General features: G+C 41.6%; 1 protein-coding gene across 4 annotated transcripts in view; it reads left to right on the top strand.

Moving 5' to 3' along the window:
- Positions 1-250: 250 nt before the first annotated feature.
- The window catches only part of BRD1 (bromodomain containing 1), a 61,427-nt gene continuing 51,561 nt past the window's right edge, over positions 251-10,116 (top strand). For all 4 annotated transcript variants that reach the window (XM_054272155.1, XM_054272147.1, XM_054272138.1 and 1 more), the window contains exons 1-2: positions 251-330; positions 4,445-5,825. In XM_054272155.1, coding sequence (XP_054128130.1) covers positions 4,459-5,825 — 1,367 coding nt within the window. In that variant the 5' untranslated portion in view covers positions 251-330; positions 4,445-4,458. The remainder of the gene's footprint in view (positions 331-4,444; positions 5,826-10,116) is intronic.

Genomic DNA, 10,116 nt, shown 5'->3' with positions numbered 1-10,116 from the left:
GCAGCGCTGTGGTGAAGCCGCATTGTTTGTGCCGCGGGGGGAGGGGAACCGCTCAGCCCCGGGAGCCGAGCGCCGAGCCCGCAGCCGGACGGCGACGCGCGCCGCGCCTCACGAATGCGCCGCGCCCGGCGGCAGCAGCAGCCCCGCACCCAGCGCCGGGTGACCGCCGCGGGCAGCGCGGCCCTCGTAGCGCCCGCTCGGCCGCCCGCGGCTGCCGGACGCGGGGCCAGGCGGCAGCACCGGCGGGGCCTCCGCCATTAACCCGGCCGAGCGTCGGCCGCAGCGGCGGAGCGGGAGGTCTGTCAGCCGCTCCTCGGCGGCTCCCACAGCGTGAGTAGGGCCGGGTGGGCGGCGGGGACGGGCGGGCGGGGGCTGCGGGGCCGGCAGCCGGCGGGTCCCGCCGCGGCGGGACGGGAGAGCGGCATGGGGGAAGGAGCAGGGCGGACTGGGCACGGCCGCCTGCGGGGGAGGGCAGCGGCGGGCGGGCGGAGAGGCGAGGCGAGCGCGGCGGTCTGGGGGAGGGAGGGAGGGCGCCGCTGGAGCTGTTTTGTCAGCCGCCATATTTGTGGGCCGAGTATTTTCGCGGCGGGGAGGGAGTGACTGTTGGGAAGGGCTGGAGATGATGGGCCCGGGCAGGAACCATCCTGCCGGGGGCCGGGAGGGGGGAGCGCCGCGCCGGGCAGGAACCATCGGCGGCAGGGGAGGGAGCGCGTTGGAGGCTCCCTGGGCGTGGGCAGGAAGTGTTGGCGCGGCAGCGGCGGGGGCGGGCCCGGGGCGGGGGCAGAGCCGCGCGCGGGAGGCTGGATTCCGGGATGGCCGCGGCTCTGGCGGCGCCGGGCTTTTCCGCCGGGCCGGGAGAGAACGGCTCTGGGGGTCCCGCGTGTCTTGGCCGTGGCCGCGCACGTTCGCTGCGCTCCGTGAGGCCCCGCTCCGGGCCGTGCCCCGGGGAATCGCTCCCGCTGCGCGGCTGGAGCGGCGGGTGGTCTCCATCCAGTGTGCGTGTAAGCACTGCTTGCTTATCGTCCCTCGTTGTCTAGGACTAAAGAGTATTCCTGTGTCTTTATCTTTTTAACGGTCTTCATGAAAGTGCCATTGAGAGTGCACTTCTCTAATCTATTGAGCAGGGATCCAGGGACTAAAGACAGTTTATTTGAACAGGAGGAAGGTAACTAGGGCAGAGAATGTAATTTAGAAGTATATGGTACTGTACTTTTCGTGTTAGTTTTAGCTATCCTACACCTTGGTAAAGAGCTTTTTTTAAATTTTATTTTTGCCTCAAAGCACGTATTTCACAGAAACGTTCCCTTGTGTTATGGGGAGGAAAAACATCTACTGGTGATTTCCTTCCCAAGTAGCTGATGCAATTCTGGGAGATGAGAGCTGTGGATAACTTTCCTGGTTTACATCCCGCAGTCTGTGAGGGCAGGACAGTGCTAACAGAAGTGCATTAAAATACTCTTGTGTGCGGTTAGTGCAGTATCTTTGTGGTCATTGAATGGAAACTTGTTTTAGTTTACGCTTCAAATTTGCATTTTGGTCCTCATTCCTATTGATCTACTGGATACTGGGAAGGCGGGCAGGGGTAGGACGGAGAAGTGCCAGCTGATAATTGCGTAGGAAAAGCAAATCAGTTGTGGGTCATGAATTTGCTATGCAGAACTCTGGTCTTCATCCGGAGTATTTATCGAACATTTGCAAACAAGAATTTTGGAGAAACAAAACACTGCTTTGGCCTCTTGGGCATTTAAGTTATTCACACTAAATTTGCATGAAGTTCGGCCTGAGTACTACCAGTTTCGATCTTTTGTGCACTGCATTGTATTTGTAGGGTATCTAGTCTGTGTTTGAGACTGTAACTTCCTTCCTAAGTCAGATGTATTTACTGTTGAGTATTACAGTGTACCTAGGTGCTAGCTCAGTCATTTTTTTAATCAGTCTGGTTCCTACAGTTCGTTTTACTTTTGCAACAGCTGTCCTAAATCTTTAGGCAAGATTAAATATCTTGTGCTTTTGAGTATTTTCTTCCTATTTTTAATTCCTGCTTGAAGCCATGCTCGAGAATCTTGGGAACAGAGGGAGGTGGAGAGCTTGGGAACATAGCATTACTGTGTTGTTCTGTGGTACTGGGCTAAGGTAGTGTGGACAAGTTACACATGATTTTGATTTCTGAAGGTCACCTCTCATCCCTCCCTCTGAATTTTTCTGAAACAGTCTCTATCCTCAGGAGCCACTACAGATACACAACCAGCTAAAATGTAGGAAGGGGCATTAAAAGTACCAAAGCAGGCTTTTGCTTCAGACGGAATTGAAATGCAATTATATGAGGTAAACATGCTGTAAACCTTGTGTCTTGACAGGTAATGTTATTCTGATCTGTAATAAGTTGCTGTACATGGACACATCAGTGTGTTTTAGCTGAAGAATCCATCATTACTTGTTCACAATAACAGAATTCAGGGCCATTGTAATACATTTGGGTCTCTGAATTACAAAATCTGCATTGAAACTGGAAACTAATTTTTAGTTTTGGTTAAATTACTGGTATGTTTTAGTGATTGGACCTTCTTTGGCGTTATTAATTGTTTACACTGTTTTCTACAGTTTAGAAACCAGTATGATTGAATCCTGTGTTGTTTTACAGAATTTAATTATTAAATGCTTCTTCCAAAGTTGTTTGAAGAAATGGAACCTTTTATATTCTTCTGTTGTTTATAAAGAGCGGAACAGAGATTTGTCATGATTAAGCACTGACTGTTGTCTGAACTTTCTGTATGACAGAGAAACTAGTAATAAGGGTTAAGAATGAGTTGTGTAAAAGTCAGATTTATGAGAAGCACAATTGTTGCATGCATAATAAAACTAGCTTAGGTTATGAAAACTAAGAGTGTGTTTGTGAGAGCAGACAGGTCAGAGCCTTTGGGCACTAGTCTCAGGGTTAGTTGCCTGAATGATCTAGTAGTGTTCTGTGAAAGGAGTTCCCTCAGTACTTTGAGGCCTTTAGAAACTGCCATCATAGACTTAAGCAAAAGGCAAGCAGCATGGAGGAATTAATGTAGCTAGTTGTTCAGTGCTTGCTGTTTGCTTCCTGAAATGGGGGTAGTGGTCTTTCACAGCAGTTGTGTTTTGATTTCTCTATTTCTCCACTATTTTGGCAATACATGCTAGCACTACTTGTGTTATGGTGAGCAGCCCTGACTCAAAATGCAGAGTTGAAATGATGAGGCCTTAATAATACTTTAGGCAGTGATAAAGATGAAGGGATTTTTACGTAGCTGAAGTTGCATGATGCTATTTATTAATGATTTCTTGGGAAGAAGGAAGGAGTGGAATAGAATTTTAGACTTGACAATGTCAGTCAGGTTTATAAAATTTTCAACCCTTGCAGGAGAAAAACCCCCACCCAGTGTGAACATGCCAAAAGGCATGAGTATGTATGGACACTTTTAAGTTAAAAGTTTTGTAACCATCCTAGTTATGGGGCTTTGGAGTGGGGGAAGAAAGCTGTCTTTTTGTATGGTACGTGATCTTTTTGCAGTAGGTTGTAAACTTAAAAATTGTTTTAAAGAGCTTGGGAGTGGGTTTGTAAGCAGGAAGATTTCTGTCTATCAGCAGTTGGTTTGAGAACAGCTCCTGAAGAATCTGTTGAAGGAGAGAACTGTGTGTACTTAAAAGCAGGGAACATGTTTTGGCCCTAAGTCAAATCTGCTTTACAGGTGAAATATTTACTGGTTGCAGTCCATACTGCACCATATTGGGCAGTAAGAGTTCTGTCATGTTCTTGTCATGTTGTGAAGAATAATGGGCTTACTAAGGATTGAGGAAAGTGAAAAAAATGTATAGGACTGTCAAACTGCCCACTTGCCAAATGTGGAAGTATGTGTGCTTTTCTAGCTTTTAAATATAGCTATAGTAGTTGAATTGATAACATGAATGTTTCAAATTGCACTGGAAAAAATTCAGAGAAAACTTTTTTCTTTCACAGTTGCATTGGTTCTTTTGAAGAGAGGTCTAGAGGACATAGTCTGTAGCTGTTGCAAAAATTTTCAAACTGCGGGTGCCCCTAAGGTGTTAAGTATTGTATTAAAGGTTTTCTTACAAGGTAACAAATGCAGTGTTTTTAAATCTCTGACACATCTGAAATGTTTTTGTTCTCATGCAGTGGTCTTGCCAACAGTGCTTCTAGAGGGTTTCTAGCAAGGATTTTGTATAGCTGTGTTTACTCAGGGAAGCTGTTATTTAGAATATCTATTGATCTTCAGGTTAAGCTTGTACGAAACTGAGCAGTCCTGTTGAGTAAGAGTGACAGCTTTTGTTTTGTTTACTTTTAGTTAAATATATGCATAGAGGGCTATAGAACTGAAGGTTTTTTCCCTTACTACAGTAAAACTAATATTTTAATATGATTATTTGAAGTTCATAGTATTAACTGTTGCTCTAATTTTAGGTAAACATTACCAAATGAGGAGAAAAGGAAGATGCCATCGAGTATCGGCAGCAAGGCATTCTTCTTCCCCATGCAGTATTAAGCACTCCCCGACACGAGAAACCTTGACGTACGCTCAAGCTCAAAGGATGGTTGAAATAGAAATTGAGGGTCGCCTGCATAGGATCAGTATCTTTGATCCTTTAGAAATTATATTAGAAGATGATCTTACTGCCCAGGAAATGAGTGAATGCAACAGCAATAAAGAAAATAGTGAAAGACCACCGGTTTGTCTACGAAGCAAACGCCATAAAAATAACAAAGTGAAAAAGAAAAATGAAGCTCTTCCGAGCTCGCATGGTATCCCTGCTACAACAGCTCCTCTTCCAGAACCAAAAGTACGGATTGTTGAGTACAGTCCCCCTTCAGCTCCTCGGAGACCTCCCATTTATTACAAATTCATTGAGAAGTCAGCAGAAGAACTTGATAACGAAGTTGAGTATGACATGGATGAAGAAGATTATGCGTGGTTAGAATTGATCAATGATAAGCGGAAAAGTGATGGAGTGTCAGTTGTTTCCCAAAATATGTTTGAATTCCTTATGGATAGGTTTGAAAAAGAGTCTTATTGTGAGAACCAAAAGCAGGGTGATCATCAGTCTTTAATTGATGAAGATGCAGTGTGTTGTATATGCATGGATGGTGAATGTCAGAACAGCAATGTGATCCTGTTTTGTGATATGTGTAATTTAGCAGTACATCAGGAATGCTATGGGGTGCCATATATACCTGAGGGCCAGTGGCTCTGCAGACACTGTTTGCAGTCCCGCTCTCGGCCTGTAGACTGTGTGCTGTGCCCAAACAAGGGAGGTGCCTTTAAAAAGACAGATGATGATCGTTGGGGACACGTGGTGTGTGCTCTGTGGATTCCAGAAGTTGGATTTGCCAATACGGTTTTTATTGAGCCAATTGATGGTGTCAGGAACATTCCCCCGGCCAGATGGAAGTTAACATGCTACCTCTGTAAACAGAAAGGTGTTGGTGCCTGCATCCAGTGCCACAAAGCAAACTGCTATACTGCATTCCATGTGACGTGTGCTCAAAAGGCTGGTCTGTATATGAAAATGGAACCTGTGAAAGAGCTAACTGGCAGTGGAACAACGTTCTCTGTGAAAAAGACCGCCTACTGCGATGTACATACTCCACCAGGCTGCACGCGGAGACCGCTCAATATTTATGGAGAAGCTGAAATCAAAAACGGTGTTTGTAGAAAGGAGGGATCAGTCAGAACTGCTAGGTCTACATCAAAAATCAGGAAAAAGACAAAAAAAGCCAAGAAAACAGTGGTTGAACCCTGTACAGTTATGCCAACAGTATCTGCTCCTTATATTCCCCCCCAGAGGTAAGCAAACCATCAAAATATGAGAAACCTTTATTTAATCTATTTGATTTTCAACCAGTGCTTTTAGATGCCACCTTGAAGTTTTTGTATGTTTTTTACGTGCTTTCTTTAAAGCCTTTTTCAGAAAACTGCTGTTAATTATGTACATTGCACTTCTGTGGAGTGGCATTAAAAATGCAGTAACTTCCTCAGAGAAATTATTAAGTGATCAGGTGATCTGTCTTGTCCTCAGAACGTTTGGTTTGAGTTTTTTTGTCAGACTAAGTTATGTTGTGTTTCCACTTGTCATTCATTGTACTTCTAAGAATTAACTGCTGAATTCGGAATAGTAGGTGCAGCTGATCTTCATATTAAGGAAAAAAGCCAAGCTCAAACTTAATTTTATTTGTAATTTTGGATTCTGAGCTTATTTTTCTAATTTTAAGAGATACAAAATGAAAATTACAATTGTGTATGTAAGTTTTGAATCTTGTTCATCTCACATAAATTAAGAATAAGCTTGTAGTAGTGTAATATCTATGTAAGTTTTACAAAAAACCTTCAAGGAAGTGTTTCCCTTGTGTAGCAGAATAACTACTCCAGAGGTGTTTCTGAAATTTGTTTGTATGTTTACAACACCAGTATATTTGTTTACCTCTTGAATGAAATTCTTACTAATTTTAGAGCAGTAGTTTGGAAAGTTTCTCAAATAGGCAGCAGTTCCATGTGCAGGCTCATTTCCTGTCCTGTGACTGGACTCTGAATGCACAGAAGTGAGGGGTTTTAGTATAATGCAATGCCTTTTAAATAGCTGACTCCAAGTCTCAGGTAGGGAGCAATTAAAGCTGGTTAAATTAATCTAAATGAGTATGTGTTTAGAGACTGCAGTTCTTTCCTGTAATAAGTTTTGTTGATGTAAGAAGCTACTTATTGACTGACTTTGACAAACAGCCTTCAGCTCCTGTGCAGTGTTTACAAACATCAGGTTGATTGCTCTGTCCTGTTAGGCTTGGCTTGGTGAAATGGTTTTTATGTTTAGTGATGCATTGCAGAAAAACTTTATTTGCCAGTAGGTCAGTAATGCTGCTATTGAAACAGGAACTGCTGTCCATGAAGGAGAAGTTGGTGTATAATAGTTTGACTTTCTCTTAATTAGGATAATGTCAATCGGTAGTGTAGTGTTATTTTGTTTTGCTTTTTTTTGGGACACTGTAAGGAAGAACATGAGCTAAGACTTGAGGGTTAGAAAGTATGTTTTTAGCTGTGCCTCTGGCAGCTCATTCCATTGGCAACTTTTAAAAAAAACAGACCCTAAAAAGATGTTATTGTCAGATGACTTTTTTTAAAATAGTCATTAGATGCCAGGATTAAGCATAAAAGGCATTTTATTCTTTCTTTTTTTTCATGTTAATGATTGACTTTCTTTTCAAGACTGCAGAGAAATTCAGCATTCTTCTATTTATGCATCTCTTCATATTTCTAGAAACAAGTACAATTCCTATGCTGTATGTCATAAGTGTAAAAAGTGTACAGTTCAAAGGTATTTTAAAGTTGAGCTTTATTATAAATTGTTTGTCTTTGGCTAAGAGAGACCCTTGCTTAAGTACTCTTTGTAAGGTGAACATGTTCAGTCCTAGAAAACTGATCCCTGAATTAAAAGTCAAAGAAATGGGCATATTAAAAGGAAAAGTGATTACACTGCAGACCCAAATCTCTAGTTTTAGAACCAAAGTTGTCCAATTTCCTTTGGCTGTTCTTCAATTTTTGTCTGTTTAGGAAACACTTTTGTGTTTCCGTAGGAATTAAGTACATAAAGTATTAAAAAATGCCCATAAAGTATTAAAAATTTATTTTGATCATTTCACAGTAGTCTTCATTTATGTTATTCTTTTTCTCTAATCTGTTTTTTAAATACTTTTTTTTCCCTTGGAGCTGAAGCATGATTTTTCAGAGGCCTTGAGGAAGAGCAAATACGTGATTTAATTTACTAGAGAATAAATATATACACTCAGTGTTTAAACACTAGTGCTTTATTACCCAAAGAATTTGATTTTAATATGTTTTCAACATCTCTGGAAATTGTAGCACATGTGGAGAAGCTTGGTTTGGATTGCTTTGTTAATACCTAGGCTGTATGCCTCCTCAGCAATTGCTGGCTCTTCAGAGTTGGTAGTTGGAAGAGTGCACAAATATGAAGATCATAGTGGAGGAAAGCACGTGCTGGATGCAGCCCCTGAGTACATCTGGTGAAGCTTGAGGAAAACTAATTTGCAATTTGTGTTCAGTTTAAGGAGAAGGATTTGTATTCTTTTCTGGATGGTCGGAGTATGTGAATGACTGAGCATTTTAGTAACACAATTTATAATAATTCTGTTTTTCAAAGCAATTATCCCAATGTTCAGGATGTTTTAAAAAGACTGGGTGTGGAACAGCATACTTCATAATTTCTTCACAACTTTTGTAGTTTACGAATTTCTGGATCAGCTTACCTTAGGTTGAGTTTCTGTGCTACTGCTTTGAATGACTTCTACCAGAATTTTTTCCACAGATCTCATATTCTACACTTTTTGCAGTTAAATTATATAGATAGTGTCATCCTCTAGGTCATTTATAATTAATTATATGATCTCTCAGAATTTAATCTGTGAACTACTGATTTAGGGGTGCATATCAGAAGTTGCTCAGCATTGATCCTTTGATGATAGGAGATAAATGCTTGCCTCCCCTGTCTCTTTTCTCTTTTTTTGTAATTTATTTTTAATGCTGGGCTTATATCTGTCCTGTTGCCTAGGTATTTTGGAAAGTCTATACCTGGTATCTACTTCCAAAGGTGCAGTAGTTCATCTTGGAGCCTTGAGATGGTTTCAGTTTTCAGTGCTGTCAATGCTGACCTGTAACTTGCTTAGCTCTGGTAATGATGTTTGGGACTACCAGGGAACTTCTGTGCCTGGAGGTTGTGTGTCAGACCTGCCTACAGAGATGTGTTGTTTCTTTACTTGAAATTTCTGTTCAGTTCTTACTGAAATACCAAACTCTTGAACGTGGCGGCTTATACTGTACTGTTCACACTAATTAGTTTTTATTTGCCTGCTTTTGATGGGCTTTTTTGTTTGTTTCTTTGGGTTTTTTGATTGTTTAAAGGTAGGAATGGGGATCATGGAAAAATTGTGTTCCTGGGAAGTGCCAGAGCAGCTGTGCTGTGTAGGGAGGAGAGTGGCAAAGGACATCTAAAACTTTTCCACTGTATGGGAGGGACAGGCAGTACCTGCTGCTCTTGGCAAGTGGTAGTCAGAAAGTGACCTCCCACTGCCACCAGATAGTTTGGCTGAAGAAAATGGCAAATTTGTTCTTGAAGTATGGTATATGCCACTAGGGATGTGTAATGGTAGAATTTTGCTAGTGTAGAGATTCCTTCCCCTACCCCCCCCCCAAAAAAAAAAAAATACTAGAAGGATTTTGTTTAGACTGCAGGTCCAGAATTTTCAAATTAGGAAATCCTAACCTTTGGGGTTGTCTTGGCAGTCTAAATCTAGCTGCTTCTCTTTGTCAGTTATCTTGCACTGACTGCTCAATTTCTTGTGTGTTTTTTGTTTTTTGATCTGCTGCTGCTCTCCTTGTCCTTTGTAAATGTTACCTTATTCAGCAAGCAGGATGAATATGTGCGGCAGAAGTGTTACAATGTTAGCTGGGAAAACTACATGGTTTCTCTTTATTTTTGATTGCTTAATTCTCTAGTACAAACAGCATTGGTTTTGTGTAGCCTCTTGATCTTGTGTGTCAAAAGAGGCATTTAAAAATATTTGCTTGTTAGCTAGTGTCAATATTCACGTTATTTAAAAATGCTGTGTTACTACAATATTGTAGCCATATACTTGGAGGGAAATAGAATGTGATATGAAATATTTAATCTACAGTATTTGAAAAGTATACATTGAGATACAGTGTAATCTGCTTTATTAAAATGCCATTCCTGCAAGTACTTCTCTGTTAAATGGAATCTGGCATTAAAAGCATATAAATATTTGCTTTCATCTTTAGTTTCTCTTTCTGCAAACATGGCATGTTTGTTATGTCTGAAATTAAGAAAACATTTGAAATGCAATACTTATATAGAAGGCAAAGAATAAGTAGAAAAGCCCCACTTTTATTAGAAGTAGGAACACTGTATGTTGTTCCATGAGGTTTGTTGCATCATTAATGTTAAAAGAGAATTATAAGATTGTTATGAAAGTAAGGTAATAGCCTTACTGAGAGCAAAAATTGCTGAGACTCTTACAAAAACATTTTCAGCTCTTCTGACAGATCAGGATTT

Source organism: Melozone crissalis, unplaced genomic scaffold (assembly GCF_028551555.1).
Source record: "Melozone crissalis strain CALT ecotype California unplaced genomic scaffold, PUWL_Pcris_2 ptg000004l_1, whole genome shotgun sequence".
In the NCBI taxonomy this organism is placed as follows: Eukaryota; Metazoa; Chordata; class Aves; order Passeriformes; family Passerellidae; genus Melozone; species Melozone crissalis.
Note: the sequence above shows the minus strand (reverse complement) of the source record. Positions and strands in the feature narration are given on the sequence as shown.